Raw genomic sequence first — 20635 nt, forward strand, 5'->3', positions numbered from 1 at the left:
GAGTAGATTCTTGCAATATTCAAACATGTTGTTTGTGAAAGTGAGAAGTGGATTAGTTTGAAACAATACCTGAGTTTTCAATCTCAAGGAAAGATTATTTTTTGTAAAGTCAAAAGTGGATTAGATAATATTTGGTGTAGCGATAAGTGACATAGAAAATACTCGTCTACAACCTCGATTTGGTAAGTATAACCCTTCTAAGGTTGAAAGAGAACTTAACATAGTTTGAAACAACACTCAAGTTTTCAATCTCAATGAGAAATTATTTGTTGTAAAGTCAAAAATGGACTAGATAATATTTGGTGTAGCCATAAGTGACATAAAAAATACTCGTCCACAACCTCAATTTGATAAGTATAACCCTTCTAAGGTTGAAGGAAAAGTTGACATAGCTCATTTTGAGTGAATAGTATACAACTTGTGTTCTTGTGTTTACACTTCTTTTGTTTTCTTTTCTCACATTTTCCTGATGAAAAGCTTTTCATACTTGTTTTTAAAGTTTTTGTTTTGCAAAAAAATTGCAAAAAGTTTTCAAAGTTCATATACTCACTATTCAATTCATCTTCTAGTGTGTTTCTTTTATTTCAATTTCTACATCACAAGCACAACACAAAATAATATTTTCAATTAAATTTCAATTTGAGGAAGTCAGAAACAAATTTGTGAAATAATATTGTTGAAAGTCCAATTCACCTTCCTCTTATATTGATAGTCATGCTTTTTCTAACATAAGCATATTTGAGAAAAAAAGTAATTTGCATACCTAAGCTTCCCTAGCACAATACCAATTCTGGTGGTTCTTTTATGTCCAATTTCCTCAGGAGATATTGTTTCATATGTACCTTTATGTTTAAGCATTCCATCCTACAAAGTAGAAAATAAAATAATAAAAAAATTGGACAAAATATAAAGGAGAAGTTTCATATAGTCTTAGAGCTAACTTCACTAGACAAATAACACCCGTGAAAGAAAGAAATGAAAAACTTAAATTGTATTCTTGCAAAGAAATTTAATTATATAAAAGGAATCAAAATAAAATTATAATATACATTTGATTTTGAGTTTTACAAGGGTTGTGTAAATGAAGATTAAAAGGTTTTAATCATATATTAGATTCTTACTATAAATTATAAATCTTGTATTGTTGAATGTTTAATATAATAGAAAATTCAACAAATGTATTGATTTAAAACAAGCTAAGAATTTTAAAGACATTAAAATTTGTAAATGACAAGCAATTCACGAATCCAAAAAACTATGAGTAATAGAAAATGAATATTGAAATATTTAATATATATATATATATATATATATATATATAGAGAGAGAGAGAGAGAGAGAGAGAGAGAGAGAGAGAGAGAGAGAAGTGTTGTTTTGTGTTCTAAATGATAATCTTAATCAAAGTAAGAATAAAATATACATTAAGATAATAGATTAAAAGAACATCAAGTAAGTTTTCAAATTCTTAAACGTTATTTGTGGATATTCATTTACAATGCAAAGTTTAAAATTCCATAGATTTATTAAAAGAAAACACAAATTGCGAAACTAATTAACTTTGAAATTTGGATATCGCAATGAAGTGTTTGCTAATACTTCTTTCATGCTAGTATACTAGTATGACTAAATTACTAATTGTTAAAAACTCTAGTAAACTGTTTTACATAAAAAAATGTAGCATACTGGTAGATTAAATTGATAACTTAAAAGCTAAAACCTGTATGCTTTAGGAATACAATGAGTGAAGTGTCTTTATACTATTATATAGCAACACATAGCATGTACAGGATACGACTAACCTGATGAATGCCACTTGCATGGACAAATGCATTAGCTCCAACAAGAGGCTTGTGAGGTTGTAAATGCATACCAGAGTATTCTTCGACCTATTGATAGAAGTTATGAAAATTTGATAAGAACAAAGGTAAGTAAAAAAGAGAGAAAATATAAAATACAAGAATGGATTCAAATTAAAAACCATCTTGCTTGTCTCTAATATGTGTCTTGTATTGATTCTTGTATATAGACCATTTAAGGCATGATCTCCCTTGGATGCCAAGACCATCACAACCTAGATTGAAAAAAATAACAAGGGAATGTGTGATAGAATATTAAGGAAAAGATTGATTAAATAACAGTGGACACATGTAAGCACTATAAGAGTATGTTTAGCCCAACTTATTTTCTACTTTTTTATATCTTAAAAAACAGAAGTTGATCCAAACACTCTTTTTAAAAATCATGTACTTAAAAAACAAGTCGCTTATTTTTTTTAAAAAAATTGTCAAAATAATATAGCTTAAATAAAAGCTAATGAGAGGAACTTAAATCCAACTTAAGTGGAGCTTTTTCTAAACATTCATTGTTTGAATCATGTCATGATATGTTTTTTTTAACTTTGCTTCTTTATTTTTTTGCTTTGATTTGAAAGTTCAGTTGTTATAATTTTAAAAGCAACCTAAATGGATTGGGTGGAACACACCTATGCTAACTTCAATCTTTTCTTTTCATGGGATATTTGTAAATATAGATTATTGACCTGTAAATTTAATTCCCATTATGTATGAATTATTAACTATAAAATTATAATCTTTTTATATAATTTCATAAAATTTTATTAATTAGAATATGTTTAATATTTTTAAAGTTAAAAGTTTTAATTACTTAAATTAATATTTTATCATCTTTAAAATAATTCTATACACATATAATAAAATTTTCGCAATATTACTTTTATTTTAAAAAATATTTTGTCTTTGATAAGATAATGATTTTTAAATAAAACTGCATTTTTTTTAAAAAATACCATTCAACTTTTTGTTTGAAAGGAACTTTTAATCTTAAAAATGAAAGTTCACAAACAACTTTTACTTTTTTTTAAGTTTTTATAGAAAGTAGCACTTTGATCTTATCTTATGAAAATAAAATGAATATATATCTTTTTATCTTATCACCATCTTGACTCTTAAGAAACAAAAGAAAAAATAGATTATTTAAAAAATAACGGAACAATAAAATATGACAAAGCCTTAGTAAAGTTGTATATGACTTATTGATATGTGCAGATGAGATGTAAATAAACATCTTTATGGAAAACTATCCTTAGTAAAGTTTTAAGTTATTATTCAAATTCCTTGTGTAATAATACTCTTACTTTCACTATTTATTTTTATTTGTATAAATTGAACATAAATTACATTTGATTGTAATATTTAATAGGTTTTTCATGATAGTTTTTACCATATAAATTTAGGGATAATTTTTTAAAATATAAGCTAAACTTTCATATATATATATATATATATATATATATATATATATATATATATATATATATATATAAAGAGTAGGTAAAAGCAAGAGAAGTGCATTAGCCATGTTAAAAAGTCACATATGATTTAGCCAAATAAAACCAACAACTCAATCCCAAACAAAATACCCCAACAACACCCAAAACACATAGGGATGGTCACTATAATTTTAAGACTTGAAGTTAGAATATTATTTTTGGATTGGTAATGGACATGCTCACTTAGGTTCTTCTTTATTAATATATAACTCAGATTCTTAATAAACTAAAAAGTTTATTTGTAACACTTCAAAATATATAACCCTGTAAATTGTTACGTAAGTAATTTAGTTAAGATTTATTTAATTATTTATAATAAGAATGTCTTTAGAAATTGCATGTGATTAATAAAATAATTGTGTAAAAAATGAAAAATAGAAGAAATTAGTAGTTTCTTAATATATTTTTACAATGTAGAGTTACACTGTGTAAATTAATTACCAGTGTAAACCCTTTTCACAATCATAGCAAATCTCTAGTCACCAATGGGGGAAGGGGCTGACAATTCCTTGACACACCCTTCCTGAATCCTCTCTTTAGCCACTTCAACACTCAACCTTCACACACCACCCTCCTAACCAATCAAAATTCATGCATATCCCTCACACTCACTCTCTACTCATTTTCCCTCAACTTAGCAAATAACTTAGGTTCTCTCTCTCTCTCTCACCAAAAACGCTTCAGATGACCCTCAATTGAACCAAGAGCACTCATATCCTCTTCTGAAACACACAAATTCATTAACCACCAAGTTGGAAGGAAGAGTCACTCTAAAATCTTTGTACTAGTTTTGTGTTGTGTTTGCAAGGCTTGGAAGCTTACATAATCTTAACCACCTCTTCCTCTAATTTTCATGTAGCAGTGAAATCTATGGTCAGGAGGGTCTTTTTGGTGAACGCAACCTTGGAAACCATGGTGATTTGATCCTCCATTTCATTGCACACATCAAAAGTATTTTTTTTTATAGTTTTTTTGCAACTGTGCTTTGACAAGCTAAGATCTTTTTCTTTGCATGCATGACTTATCTTCTTGTTTTTTTCATTTTCATGCTTTAGAAGAGCTCCTAGTAAAAAGGAGACTTTTTCCATGTTTTTTTTATATTTTATAAAGAAAGTTTGGATTTTCAAAAATGGGCAATGATTAGGGAGAGGCTGGCTGGAAGGCTTTGTTCTCGGGACAAGTCTCGAGGTTTCAAGCCTTGAATGAAACTTACTTGTTGGTTTTTTGTGAAATTGTTTTTAACTCTAGGCACAATTTTCAACACCTTTAGTGTTCAAGACCTTGAGAGATGGGGTCATTTTGAAGCCCATCTATGACATGCAAAGTGACTAACTTGTTGTGCAACGAGTGTCTGATCGTGCTCGATTTTTTGTAACTTTTAGCTTATGTGGTTGTCATCTGAACAAAATGTTTGCTTTTTATGAAAATATAGAAATAAATTCTATTTAGAAATTTAAATTTAAAAAAATATGGATTTCATCTTCATTTTCTAAAGGCCTAGCAAAACGGAGTTGAATAAGAAAGGAAATATTTAGGTTTTGGGAAAAGTGTTAGAAAGAAAATTTTACTGGGAGAAACATAGGGAGAATTTTTGTGTAATTTTTACCTTGCTTAAAAGAAGGTTTTTTAGTTTCACACTGTAAAAAATATAATTCTTTTTGGTTTTGGGAAGAGGTATAAATTCGCAAATCTTTGAACTATGTCCAAACTGAAGTGTTCCCTGTCTTGCTGTCTTATTGAAATTTTTATATGTTTTTGTAGATTTTTGCTAATGAAGTACTTTACCTTGTTGGAAAGATAAGAAATTTTCCTTTAAGGCTGTATGAAAAATTTTCAATCAAATTTTTTTGATAAATTTTAAAGAGGCTTGAATCTTCCATGTTTTTAAAACCTAGGGTCTTTAATGCATGTTACTTGATGTATTGAATCATTAAATTTTCACTATGTGTTGATGTGTTTCCTTGTTAATTTTTTGTCTAAGGATTGTGTGCTGAATTTAATGATTTCAATGAGTTAAGACCTGTTTTTTGATTATTGAAAGGCCAAAGGAGTGTGAATTTTGAGCAACTATAACTATGGAATGTGATGTTTTAATTGGAGACTGGGAGGTGTGACATCAGGCACTGTTGCACGTGATCTTTTGTGTGTGACCTGGTTGGCTTGCAACTGGAGACGATAATGATTTGTGTGCTAAGACCTATGTGTGGTAGATACAAGGACTCGGGCACGAGTCCTGGTGTCAACTAGGACAATGTTCTAATGGGCATAGTGCATCTCGAAAGGCATGCACCAGGCGTGGATTAGAACCCTGTTCTAGTGAACATTGTGTGTCTCAAACGACGTACAATGCTTTGCGTTAGTTTGCAAGAACATGAACATAAGTACCCATGTGACTAGGATGTTTCCTTCAAGAGATTAATGCGCTTAAGAGACGTACAAAGAAATTTAGACTCTCAACGATATGCGAAGATTTTTTTTCAAGAGAGTCAACTTTGGGGGACGTGCAAGAAGTTGTGAGAGTTCTCTAGAAGATGATCGATTGGCAGTTTCCACCAAGAGGTGTAGATGGGATTACTATTTTGTGATTATCTTAAGTTTGATTGATTCTTGGACTTGGTTCACCTTTCTATGATGTTTTGTACCTTTGCAATTGGGCCCCACGACAATGACAAAGTAAGCACTCAATGAGGAGTGATAGATGATTAAATCCTTAGAGTTAGGATGGCCTTACAGGTGGTACCTGGGTTATGTTCACTAACTTATTGTTTCTTGGGGATATGGTGTTGAGGTTGAGGTCTCATTTTCCATAGTGCCGACTTGGCAATCTTGAAAAATGCAAGACATAACTGTCCAGTGAGAGCTTGCCATCATACCATGGCATAGGGTGTGTTCCTGGTAATCACCCAAAATAAAATTTTGTAACTCTAATGAGTTTTGGGAGTTTCAGTGGTGGTTGGCTAATGTGATCTATATGATTGAGTTAGTAAAAATAGACACCTTAGGATGCATGTAAGACCTAGTGAATAACCATAATGTAGTGGTTGTTATCCTTGTGTGTTTTGACTTAACTAAGGGTTTTTGTGTTTTGTCTAATGAAGCAGAATGACTCACCCCTTATGTTTTCATTTTAGGATCATACTAGGGGTAAAGAGATGACACTATCTTGAGGATAAGTGCACTTGGAGGCGATGGATACACGATGTGATCAGAGGCATAGATCACTTCCTTGGGTATCCTAGTTATGCTCAAACACCTACTGACTTATGCTTGGGTGTAGTTTCCAAATTGGGTTGGGTGTTAGAGATTACTGCTCTAAGTCCAAGACCTTTATCTCTCAATGTATTTGTTATGGGTAGGCCTAGGCTTCAGACTTTTATTTGTATATTCAACCATCAGATTCCATTATATGCGCTTTGACTCACTCATGCCCTTGGATGTATTTACCACTTTCAAAACTCAGTATGCTTGTGTATTTATGCACTCTTTACATGTATTTCAACAATTTTAAGTTATTTAATTTCTCTTTCCTTTCATCTAAAAAGGTTGTTGATTGACAATGATCTTAGGCTCTTAGATAAAGGTAAAGTTGTGAGGAGTTTTATCATGTTATCCTTATATTTGTATTTTCTTCTGATAGCCATAAAACCATTAATGATAGTTTTTAATATTTGAAACATTTTATCATTAGTTTCTATGTATTTCATTTTCAATATATTGTATTGATCCACCAACATATACAATCTTCATTCTTTGAACTTAGTTTAATCACAAGTGAAAGTCAATGTGACTTATATTTCCTTTGCAATCATACATGAATATGTTGTAGTTTTGAGTATTGCAAAAGACAAAGTCCCATGTTGCTTGGGATAGCTTTGGCTCAAGTGTTTATATACCATTTTGTGATATGGACTTTCAAAGTGGCTGCCAAGAGATGGAAGTCTCATGCACATGAGCTTGAGTTGTGTGGGTTTGTCATAGTGCAAATCCACTAATTTTACCCTCCCCCTTGCGAGTGAAATCCTTTAAAGTTTTATTCAATTAAATTATTTTGAGATTTATTTTGAATTCAAAAAGCACGCCTATCCAAAAGTTCCAATTTTAATGAGACAATTTTTTTATTTGATCTAATTACGAAAATCATGGGATTTTCCTTCTTTCTTCCTCAATCATTTGATTGTTTAATTAATTAGTATCAATTATCATTAACTATTTTAATTATTATCTTTATTATTATTAATTACTCAAACAGTCATGTGGTCCCTTCCAACCCAATAAATATGAGTCTCTTTGAGTCTATTTTTTCACATCAAGAATTATCTCACCTCGTTTCTCTTCTCTAGTTTGCTTTCTCTGTTCCTAGGTTTAAGTTTTAGCCCTTGCTAGTTTTGTAGCCTCATAATGTATGAGAATTTCTTGTTGTGTCATGGGGGACTTACATGGGATACCACAGATAAATCTTTTAGGGGCATTGCCAAAACACACCTCATGAAGAAATCGTTTGTGATAAAAAAAACCAACTTAGAGAGAACACGGTGACATTTTTGTAAATAAATGTAACAGCTTTACGAGGGTTTTTCAAACATCGTCTTAGAAGGTTGTCATTCTAAGATAATTTTGCGAAAACCCTCTTAGAAAACTGTCATTTTAAGACATTTTTTACAAAATAGTCTTAGAATATTTTACACTGTTTTTAATATTACATTTCTCCCTCCACCTTCTCGCGCTCTCACTTTTCAACTTCCCCTTCGACTCCCCCTCTAAGGTTCCCAAGCCATCACCTCTCGCGCTTTCTTTTTGAGGTTTGGCTCCACCTCTGCTCTCGCCTGCAATGCCCTTTCCCCTCCTTTATGTTTTGGTTTGGCTCTACATCATTCACTCTCATTGGCCAAATTTTCACGCATCCCACCATATAAACCTCGCATTCGCTAAAAGTCTTGAAATACATACTCTTCTCATATTTCTCAGTCACCATAACTCATTTCTACCTTCACTTCGCACATCTTGAACCCTCTCTTTCCGACAACTAGGTTAAAGTTCATCAATGGCTGGTTGTGGCAAAACCCTAGGGTCCAGCGTTGCAAAAAGGCAATCTCAAGGAGTAGCAAAGCTGGCCTCCAATTCTCGGTCAGCCTATCGCCTGTTTCCTCAAGGCCAGAAAATATGTCGAGCGTGTTGGCGTCGATGCTCCCGTTTACCTCGCCACTATCCTCGAATATCTCACAGCCGAGGTAATAGCCGCAATTTTAAATCTGATTTTGAAATTATCTCACCATGTGATTCGATCTAGGGTTTTGAATTTCAATTGGTTTAATTTCCCCTAATACTTGTTTGTTTTTTGAGCAATTGGATGATTGGAAAAATTGAATTTGATGTTTTTATTTTGTAAGTTTTGGAGTTGGTTGGAAACGCTGTGAGAGACAATAAGAAGACTCGAGTTGTGTCGCGCCACATTCGATTGGCAATGAGGAACGATGAAGAATTAAACAATGCTTGAATCATTATTGCATTAATTAGCTTTCTTTTTTTTTTTTTGGGTAAGATTTTATGTTCTTTATCCACATGATATAAATGCTCATTGGTTCAGCTCAATGGTTATTAATTTATTTCCTTTTGACTTTAATTTATTCTTTATAAATTATTTAGATATGTTATGTCACTTAAATAGTTATTAAAGTAATATATATGATTTGTTATATGTTACATGATTTCATGAATAAATCTTCTTTATTATTCAAAAAAATAGTGGTTTTCTTTTAATTTTCCCTTTTTAAAAGACATTCTAAGACGGTTTTTGGGAAAATCGTTTTAGAATTCTCAATTTTTAAATTTTTTGTTAAGAAAAAGACATTCTAAGACGATTATTTGAAAAACAGTCTACAATCTAAGACATTTTTTTGGAAAAATCATCTTAGAATTCTCAATTTTGAACCTTTTGTTTTTTTAAAAAATACATTCTAAGACAATTATTTATTTAAAAACTGTCTTAGAATAATAATTTTTTTAAGATGCTTTTTTAAGAATCATCCTGAAAAGTCTTCACTTTCCACGACGTTGGATTCAAAACCATCTTTGAATGCTTTGAAAAATCATGGTGGAATGCTGTTTTTCCAGTAAGTACAAGGTTGTGTCCAATAGCATATACCTAATCATATATTCTATTATTTTATAAGGAAAAACATTATAAGGTATCATACTTTTGTATTCAATTGAATCTTGCTTACATTTTCTATAGCCTATTCTTCCCTTTAAGAAAGGAATCCCTACAGGTGATTTTGGAACATTATAATCACCATTAACAGTAATACTCCAAAGTGTGTATTAACTAGTTTTCATGAACATTTTCATCGTGTCCCTCTAATTTATATTCAAAGAATGTTATAGAATGTTTTTTAGGAGCCAATTAAAGTACAAATGATATGACATAAAATTTAAGTTATAAACAATGATAAGGAGGGAAATGGTTACATCAGATTAATTAGAACATGACTATTGAATGGTTACATAAATAAAACAATTTTATTTATGATCATCTTTCAGAAAGTTTGAATAGATATAGGTTTATTGTGCAGTGATATTCGAAAAAAAAATATGAAACTATGGTATGATTAAGTAATTTAAAAGATTAACAAAAGAAACGGATTGTGGAAAAATAAAAAAAGAAAACAAAAAACATTCTCATGGAAGATAACATGCCTAGAAATGTGATCTTTGTTAATTTTTAGGATTAAGAAACTGATTGTGTCATTGATATTCTTTATAACTAGCATAATGACAAACAAAAATTATAAATGATGCATGTTAAAAAAATTTATTCACAAAAAAAAAACAGTGATAACATGCATGTTAAGAGTAGTGATACTTAAGTTGAATAACAAAGGAAACCAAAAACCTTTAGATTACATTGTGTAAATAAATTGATGACAAAAAATGAAGAAATAAAGAAAGCTACAAATATAGAGACTATGAACATTATCAAGGGAAACGTAATGCATTATTTCTACCCTTTTAGTTTGTAGTATATAGAAATAAACATTAGGACTTAACACCTTTATCGTGGAAAAATTTAGGAAACACAAAATATTGTGTTTAGTCTCATATTCGCATTGGACAAATTAATTTATAATAGTGTTAAATTGAGCATGAATCCAAAGGAATCATGTTGAAATATAACAAAATGATTTTTTTCCATAATGGAAAAATTCATACATAAGAAAGATTGATACTTACCTCTTCTAACGATGCATTTCCAGCCCTTTCACCAATCCCATTAATGGTTACTTCTAATTGCCGTGCACCTGTACGAGCACCCTGAGAGTAACCAAGACTATGTAAAAATTGCTATGTAGTTCAATTGTCCAAATTAACTAGTGGAGTTGTACTTTATACCTCGATGGTGTTAGCAGTAGCAAGCCCAAGATCATTATGACAATGAGTCGAAATAATAACATTCGCAATTCCTGGGGTATTGTCTTTTATATCAACAATTAATTTTCCTAACTCCAATGGCATTACTATACCTACAGTGTCGGCTATGTTCACTGTTGTTGCCCCGGCTTCAATAACTACTCCAAGAATTTCATAGAGAAATTCTCTATCTGATCTGTTATCATATTGAACAATACAAAATAAAGGTTCAAATTCATAAATACAACAATATTTAAAACAAACAATTATGTACATAATATTCCGTAGATACAACATTTTATTAAACAAGTGCTATATAGATCATCCTGGTGATATGAAGCTTTAAAATTGTGATGTTTATTGGTACTGAATTCACTACATACTTAAGTAATAAAAATTAAATAGGCATTGTTGTTACATAATCTAGAAAATGTTAAACAATTTCTACTACGCATAACTAGTGCATACAAATAATTGAGAATGGTTAAGAAAACCCTAACAAAATATGTAAAACTTTCTAAAAATGTAGTTATTTTTTTCTCTTATATATATCTTTCTTTAAAGACAACTCTATTTAGAGATATAATCTGACACTACATATGGATACTTCTTTCAATAGAGATTTAAACTTTAGTTCATCACATACTAAAGGACTAGTTCCTTCCACTAAACCAACCCCCATTAGTTGTTGTTAGTTATTTAGTCCTTAAAATAAAAGTATTTGAAATTAATATATTTAGGTTAAATTAATTTGTAGGTCTCTAAACTATTTAACATTATTTTTTAATTAATTCCTTGAATTTTAGTTTCAATTAAGTCCTTAAACCTGTACTTGTTTTTAATTGTGTCATTTTGTCTAACTCTCATTATGGAAAATGAATCACAAGAACCTAATTAGTCTTTGAATCTAGTATTGTCACCTCTACAAGTCTACACTATGCATTTTCATCTCTATAGGCCAATATTCACACCTCTTTATGTAAGTATATATGATCGCCTTTTCATGTAAGTCTTCTCGCCTCTATAAATTCTAAATCTAGTATTCTTAATCAAGTTTTTCAACCAATATTTCTCACCTCTCTAGATCCACTCAACTCAATTATTCTTTTACAAGTCTCTCCAAGCTTCATTCTACAACAACCCGCTCAAACTCACGTAATTGACTAAGGCAGTTAATTTTTCGTAAAGGCCGTTACACAGAAGGACCCAAGTAAAAAAAAAAGAATAAGTTCGAGAACCCAATTAACAAAAATAGTTCCGGAAACATTTTAAAAAAATATCAAAGTTCAAGGATTTACGAATTAATTGAACGTATTATTTATTGGTCATTTCAATCCTAAACATTAGGATATATAGTTTGATCTTTCATGTTGATATTTATCATGCATTTTAGTCCCTAATACATGTTAATTAATTTGACCTCTAACATCAAAGATAACAATGAATCTAGGGGCCGAATTTAGTTTAATCGCCAACTTTCAATACTAATGGTTGATTTTTTCAGTGCAAATATTTTTTTTTCAAAAAATGGATTATTTAATAAGCTAGGAGCTACCTTAAAATAAAAAAAGCTAAGAGCTAAGTTATCTTATAATATCTATCTTAGGAACCAAATTGATTTACTATTGTCGAAGACTGGAGTTAGATTTATTTTTTCATAATATCATATATCAAATTAAAAAGTGGTACCAATTTTTTAGAGTAAATGCTTTATTTTACCTTTTATAGCCTATGATACATATTTTTTCTGATGTACACACCACTTCACTTTTGACACTTTGCATAGGGGATATTATGGTGATGTAGACATCTGATACACAAAGTCAGAATTTTTTAAATTAGTTATAACTGAATTGATGTAAAATATTTCTTTTTCTACATCGGTTCTATACATAGTGTCATTTCCATTTTCCAAATGTGAATACTAGTTCCATATGTGAATGTTTGGTTGTCACAATTGCTAGTTCCAAATACAAATGGTTTTGTCATTGTTGGTGCTCACAATGTGCAATGTTGTGGATGTAATTGAGGTTTCGCCATTTGGTTGATACTTTACTCATTTAATTTTCTCCATGAGTATCCTCAATACCCTTTTCTATTTTTGTACATTGTCACTCCTTAATCCCCAAAATCTGAAAACCCTTCATAGACCCACCACATCCCAACCCTCATTGGGCCCAACCTCTCAAACCTAGTCCACCAAGAAACTCTTCCACACCCTCTTCACTAAAGTCATGGGCCACTCCAAAATATTACCACCATTGATAATGAAGAAATAGCACCAAGAAGTGAAATTGAATTGAAGAATAACCTAAAGCCTTTTCACTATGTTTACCAATCAATAACCTCCTATGTAGAGGGAACTAAAGCCATAGGTTCATATCTACATATCCTTACTGAAGATGATCTTCCTCATGCCCACAAGATTAACAATGTTGTTTTAGATGTGAATGATGGCGGTGTCAAAGATAGAGAGCCAGAGGTGGAGGAGCTTCGACATCATGCCAATGATCTTCAATGTCAAATCACTGACATTTTATTTGGACTTGAATGAGGGTTTCTTCTTCAGAATCTTGGTTTTGAATTGAGTTGGGGTGTTTGACGAGGTTGGGAATGAAGAATGGATGTTTTAGATACAAATAAAACATAAAAGTTTTTAAATTTGTTGTATTTATAATTATAACTAGTATAAGATAACATTTTACATTAGTTCAATTTATATAGATGACGTTGTTGTGCATGGCTCATGTTTTATGAGCGGACAAATGTTGGAGTGTAGTAAAGAATAGCACAATAAAGCATAAGCATCTACCCTTTGGGCTTAGCTTGAGTCACTTGTTGTTGGCTTACGATGTGGGTAAGGGTACAGGGGTGAAGCCCTCGTGGTACGATACAAGGATAATGTTTTACGTGTAAGATATTGTAAGTGGTTTGTAATATATTATTTTATAAACATATGTAACCCTGATTTCAAACAAGGATAAAAGAAACAATTGTTCTTCTCCTGAGGACGTGGACACACTTGCAGAATCTCGTAAATCTTGTGTTAGTGTGTGTGATTACTCTATTGTAGAATTCTAATTTCTATTACTAACAACTCTAGAGATATAGTTGGAGTGCAAGTGTACAGTTGAAGTCACACAATGGATAGTTTTGGAAAAAACTTTAATAACATATAAGTGAGAAAAAGATCCACAAAGTTAATGCCTTAAGGTTTTGGGTTAAAGTGTGGTGTCAAGTTCACTTATGTGGTTTGTTCATGGCCCATTGGTGAATATCTCTCCTCATATTTCCCAGCACATGTAAACATATATTTTTACATCAATTATAATTAAATACAATCAATGTAAAAAAGATTGTTATAATTACAAAAATGTCACCACATTGTTTTAGATTAGTTGTTTTGCAACTAATATAGAATCCTATTGTAAAATTCAAATTTTGTTGTAGTGACAATTGTAACATCCCAAATTTTATGGACTTTAGTAATAAAATAAAATAGACCCCTTCTATGGAAATAGTTTTTATTTAATGGTTAAAGGATACCTTTAGCCATTATTAATAATACTCACCTTATATTAGGATTTGACAGGAACAAGATATTAGGATCCAAATGGGTACCCAAGGCCCACCACATCTAACACACATTCATGTTATTATAAGATGAGGGAAGGGAGAGTTAGAGAGAGAAATAAAAAAGAAAGGGAAAGTTAGAGAGAAGGAGGAGAAAAGAAGAAGAGGAAGAGAGAAAAGAGAGCTTAGATCCAGAGATTAGGTGAGTGCTTCCTTCCTTTGTTTTCCTTATCCCTCCATACTTGTTTCATGTTTTCCCCCTTTTCCCTTTGAACCCTAAGTATGAATTTTTGATAGATTATGGATGACCATAAGAAGACATTCACAACCAGATTAGAATGTTAGTTTGAAAGGCTAAGGTTGGGCTTGGGACTTTAAGCTTAGCATGAGGTTCCTCATGTTGGGTGTGTGGGAGGCAAAAGAGGGGGTTTGAGTTTCTAAACTTCATGTTAAGTGTGGAAACACCTTAGGTTGGGAGTGAGACTATTAGAATTAGAATTAAAGTTGTTTGAGGACTAATGTGCAATCTATGCTTGTTTATTTCACTACCTCCCATGTATGTTCTTTGTATAGTTGTTATTGCTTGGAGTTCTTATTAAATCTTATTTATGGATTGTGGATGTAGTTGTGTAGCTAAATGTGGTTTTATTCATATGATTGTTGCATATGCTTAGGATTGTATGGAACGATAAACCTCTTAATAAGATATGGTTATGACATTTAAGACTATACCTCATGTTATTATACCTTATGTGCGGAAGTGAAATCTAATAATAAAGATATTACAAGCAACACAGTTGTAGAAACAAACTAGAAAATTTTGATTGTATGATGTAAGGTAAATCAATACATTAGATGAGGACGTGTGTAGTTGGAATCTACCCTTAGTGGTTGGAGAGGGGTTATACCCACAGAAATTTGATGTAAGCTACATAGAGAGGTATGTTGGAAGTTATGCGTCACAGAGAGAGAGGTGATGTAAACCCAATATTTAGGAAATTTAGAGTAAAGTAAATGCTATGCACATTCCTATCCAATGTCATACTGAAGTCAAGTGAAACCCTAGTGAGCAATCAAGAGTAAGAATGACGTTTAGGTGCATTAGTGCACTAGTGGTCTTAGATTTGGTATAGGAGATCAATTCTAATGGCCTAAGTAAAGATTAAGGTATGATCCAACACGCATATAATGTTGATGTTTTGGGGCAATAGTCGTGAGGTATATAAGAAAAAGAGAAAGCAAGAGTTAAGAAAAGGATATCTAGAATGGAGAGTCGGCTTAGAGTCTTTAGAGCACTCATTGAGATATGTATCATCCCTTTTAGTTTTATGTTTAAGTTAAGCAGGTGAATGTGCTCAAGGAGAAGCTTGGAGCATGGAGTTACTTGGAAAAAGTTTAGTATGGTTTGTGTCTCCCAATGTATGGGATTTTAGTGGATGTTAATGTATCTTTCTTATATTTTTGTAAAAGACATGAGTCAAGAGATTTGTATTAGTTTGTTCATGTAATGTATGTTTTAACTTTTAAGTTTTAGTTTCTGTGTAGGTTACTCTGATAATTTTTATATGCTAAGTTTTATTAATTTAGTGATATAAGAAGACAAATGTAATATCCCATTGGGTGTGATAGACCAGTCAACATGCATGAAGCCCAGCACAGAAGGCCTTAGAGGAAGGTCACACCTCTTCAACGTTTTTGCAATTACGTTTAAGTGCTGATGTTCCAAAAGCATAGTTGGACGTTGTTAGAATTCTATTATTTAGTGCATGTCTTTGTCAAGTGATGGGTAGCAGTATGCTATTAGGCAATTATATTTCTTTATGCTTGTCGGGTTGATGTTAGCGCTTGTTCCCCATTATAATATTTGTATTTCCGTGTAGTGCTTATCTTTTGGTGCCCTACTAGTGCCTATATATAGGATAGTGCTCTATAGGAGGAATAAGAAGAAAATATCTAGCTCTTTCTCTCTCTCTCTCTCTCTCTCTCTCTCTCTCTTTATTCTCAATACTCTACTTCTTCCTCTTGTAGCTCCTGCAGCTTTACGTAACACTGGTGCTTTCATTGAGTTAAATCATGGAGGAATCCACTCGCTCCAAATCCAACCTCGATCATTTAGAGGATGCGATAGCCAAGCTCACCCCAACTCAAGCATCAATGTCAACCAAGCTCGATGACCTTCATCAGAAACTAGAGGTTATGGAGTCCACTCACCATTCTTCGGTCTCGTCTTCCACACACTCCCCCGCTTCTTCTGTCTCTCTGTCCATGCAACCATATTGCATGACCCTCGAAGTTCCATGTTTTGATGGGTCTGACCCTCGAAGTTCCATGTCTCTCTGGAGTCTCGCTTTGCAGCCTCTCACTTTGATGATCCCACTGGTTCCCTATTCAAACTCATCCAGCAAGATTCCGTGAGTGAATACTCTTTGACTTCGAGGCTTTGGCTAACAAAATAATAGGCCTTTCGCCTCCTTTTTTTATTAAGTTGGTTTAGCTTTGGCCTTTCACCGAAAATATGATGGGAAGTCCAAGCGCTCCAACCTCTTTCCCTTAGTCAAGCCACCGCTCTCGTGCGGCTTCAAGAGGAGAATTTTTGTGACTTACGTCATCCAACCCACTCTCATGCTTACTCTCCGCATTCCTTCGGCCCTCGTCCCCCTCAACTAAATATTTCACCAACCCCACCATTACTCCTACCTCCACCCTTATTACCCACACCACCAAAACTCTCCATACCTTTCAAATGCCTTTCACCTGAAGAAATAGCCATACGCTAAGAGAAGGGACTTTGCTTTAATTGTGACGAGTGGTTTAGTCGCGGCCATCGCTGCTCTTCCAAATGTTTTCTACTGATAGCTGATGATGATGAACTTTCACCGGAAGAGATTCCACCAACTAAAGCTTTTCCGGTTGCACAGGAACCCGATGATCCACTTCCAACTCAAATTAACTTCCATGCCATCTCAGGGCACATGGCACCAGAAACGTTACGCATGATGGGGTCTATGTCTGACCAGAAAGTCCTCATTTTGGTGGATGGAGGTAGTACTCATAACTTCATCGAGGAACGCTTGGTCACCATGCTAGGGCTACATGCACAGTCTACTCCACTGTTACGCGTTATGATTGGTAATGGTATCGAGATCGAATGTCTGTAAATTTGCAAGCACATTTTGCTTAAGCTCCAGGGACATGGACTCACTGTAAATCTTCATGTTCTACAAGAGTATCACCAGATACTTGTGCGCGAGGACGATGTACATAAAACTGTATTCCGCACTCACCATGGGCATTACGAATTCCTTGTAATGCCCTTTGGATTTTGCAATGCTCCTTCTTTATTCCAAGCATTGATGAACACCACCTTTAAACCCTTTCTGCATAAATTCATTATCATCTTCTTCAATGATATTTTAATTTACAGTCAGACATTTGCAGACCACCTTCAACATTTGGATTGTGCTTTTTGGATCCTACAAGATGGTCAATTCTTCCTTAAGTTATCTAAATGTTGTGTCGTCCAACAACAAATTGAATACTTGGGTCATGTGGTGTCCGCTACTGGTGTTCAGCCCGTTCCTGACTAGATACTTGCCATTCAACAATGGCCATGACCCACCTCCCTTAAAGCCCTACAGGGATTTTTGGGTCTCACAGGTTTTTATAGATGCTTCATCAAAGGATATGCTACCATAGCAGCCCTTTTGATTCATCCCTTGACCAAGGAACACCTCGTCTGGTCACCGGAGGCCCTACTAGCCTTTCACGCGTTACAAGAGGCAGTCAGCTCAGCACCAGTGTTATGCCTACCAGCACCCCATAGCTTTTTTCAGTAAACCATTGTGCCCTAAGCTTCTCCATGCCTCCACCTATGTCAGTGAACTATGCGCCATAACAACTGTCGTAAAAAAAATGGAGACAATACCTATTGGGTCATGATTATTCTCACTGACCATAGGAGTCTTAAGGAACTAATGACTCAAACTATCATGACACCAGAGCAATAGAAGTATCTCATGCGTTTAATGGGATATGATTTTATCATACAATATCGCTTTGGCTGCTCCAATGTGGTCACAGATGCCTTATCTTGTACCTTTGACCATTCCAAGGGAATTGTCCTCACTCTGTTAATGCCATATTTCATTTTTATGGATGAACTAAAAGGAGAGCTAGCTGGTAACCCCAAGTTTAATGCTCTACGACAAGACTTACAAGAGAACCCAACCAATCGTCCTACTCTGACTTACACTGATGGGTTGGTCTTACAAAATGGTCGCATTTGGCTACCCAACAAACTGAACTTCATCAGGCTTTTATTGCATGAATTCCACTCCACACCCACAAACAGTCATATGGGTGTCACAAAAGCTTTGGCCAGACTACAAGACAACTTCACCTGGAATTCTATTTGACAGGACGTTCACGATTTTGTTGCGTAGTGTCTCAACTGTCGACACAACAAATATGTGACCATGAAACCAGCAGGATTGTATCTCCACTACCTTTTCATACTCAGCCATAGGAGAACTTATCACTCAATTTTCATTGTTGAATTACCAATATATAAAGGAAACACCACAATACTGGTAGTTGTATATCGATTCTCCAAAGGTATTCATTTGGGTCTTCTTCCATCTCAATATAGCCTATCAAGTTGCCACCCTTTTCCTGGACATAGTTTCCAAGCTTCACGGTATGCCTCAGAGCTTAGTCTCCAACAGAGACCCCTTGTTTATTAGTAAGTTCTAGCAAGAACTGTTTAAGCTATCTGGCACAAAGTTACACTTAAGCTCGACTTATCATCCTCAATCTGATGGTCAAACCAAGGTTATGAATCGCATAATTGAGCAATTTATGCATGCCTTCGTTCATCATCACCCATTGCCATGGGGTAAGTTCTTACCTTGGGTCGAGTGGTCGTATAATACTTCCAGAAATACTAGCACTGGAACCTCCCCATTTGAGGTCACATACGGCAATAAACCATCGACAATCCTTCAGTATATCACAAGCTCTTCTTCAGTGGAGGCAGTGGACACATTACTCACCACATGGGAGGCAGTTTTTGATAGCTTACGCCATAAATTGTTAAAAGTGAAAGCTCAAATGAAACATTTTGCAAACAATAAACATCCAGAAGTACACTATGCAAAAGGTGACTGGGCTATGGTCAAACTCCATCCTCTACGTCAGTCGTCCCTAACGGGCCCCAACAAGACCAAGCTCGCTAAACGTTTTTATGGCCCCTTCAAGGTTTTGGAATGCATAAGTACTGTGGCTTATGTGACATCCTGAAAATTTCTACCCGGAATTTTTGAAAACGATGTATTTTGAATGATTATATATATATATATATATATATATATATATATATATATATATATATATATGTATTATTCAGTGTATGTCAATTTATGTACTTGGTAGAAGTAGGAATAGTGGGGGCAGATACGCGGGTTAGGCTAATTAAGGAAGAGAAATCCATAACTGGGAGGTTATGGGTTAATTCTTAATTAATTAGTTTAAAAATCATTGTTTTGCGTGTGACTTAAAATTTAACAAAACCAACCTCTGAACCACGCTCGGGGTCTTATTCTGAGCATTTTGATATATATATTGATTACTTTCGAAAACTGGTCTCGACGGACGTAGAGAAACGCGAGGAACTGGAACCAGAGAAACGACACGCAAACCGAGGCAGGATTTTAGCGTTTCAAAGGTCAGATTTTTCTCACTTTTGTGGCTGAGTATGGGTCACAATCAAAAGAGAAAGTGAGCCCTTTTGCTCCACTCAAATGGGGACATGTGGCATAGCTTAAATAAAATAATAAGAAAAGAGGAAAAAGCTTTTTTTTTAAAACTAAAAAGCAACTCTCTCTCTCCTCACTCAGCCCCACAATTTCAGAAGCCTTTTTCCTCTCTCTCTCACGTTGCCATTCTCTTCTCCTTCATTCTCCATTGAAGCTCCAAACAAAGCTCCAACCTTTGGCCATCATTTCTGCTCCAAATCGCGAAAGGAGGGCATTTTCGGAGTCGTGAAGCGCGTCTCTACGTGTGGGACTTCGAAATTTCAGGTTTGGGTGGACTTCTTTCTCTCTTGATTTTCGTGGGTATGGGGTTTTGGGAGATATGATGGGTAGTTTTGCTAGTTTTCTGCTTCATGATAGTTATTTGTGAAGGAACTTGTGGAAAGTATGTTGAACTTGCCATGTTTGGATGAATTAAACATACCCATTCTGTTTTAGGGTTTTTATGATGATGTTTGTGATGTTTATGTGCTGAAATTGCTTATGGAAAACTATTAGA

At 33.6% G+C, this 20635-nt stretch overlaps 1 protein-coding gene across 2 annotated transcripts in view; it reads right to left on the reverse strand.

Moving 5' to 3' along the window:
• Positions 1-20635, reverse strand: part of LOC100807538 (probable 2-isopropylmalate synthase) — a 73108-nt gene that overhangs the window by 26634 nt on the left and 25839 nt on the right. For both annotated transcript variants that reach the window (XM_003538026.5, XM_041006977.1), the window contains exons 2-6: positions 10736-10949; positions 10577-10657; positions 1979-2071; positions 1800-1886; positions 764-864 (exon numbers count right to left, since the gene is read on the reverse strand). In XM_003538026.5, the coding sequence (XP_003538074.1) occupies positions 764-864; positions 1800-1886; positions 1979-2071; positions 10577-10657; positions 10736-10949 (576 nt within the window). The remainder of the gene's footprint in view (positions 1-763; positions 865-1799; positions 1887-1978; positions 2072-10576; positions 10658-10735; positions 10950-20635) is intronic.

This window comes from Glycine max, chromosome 11, assembly GCF_000004515.6.
Source record: "Glycine max cultivar Williams 82 chromosome 11, Glycine_max_v4.0, whole genome shotgun sequence".
Classification (NCBI taxonomy): domain Eukaryota; kingdom Viridiplantae; phylum Streptophyta; class Magnoliopsida; order Fabales; family Fabaceae; genus Glycine; species Glycine max.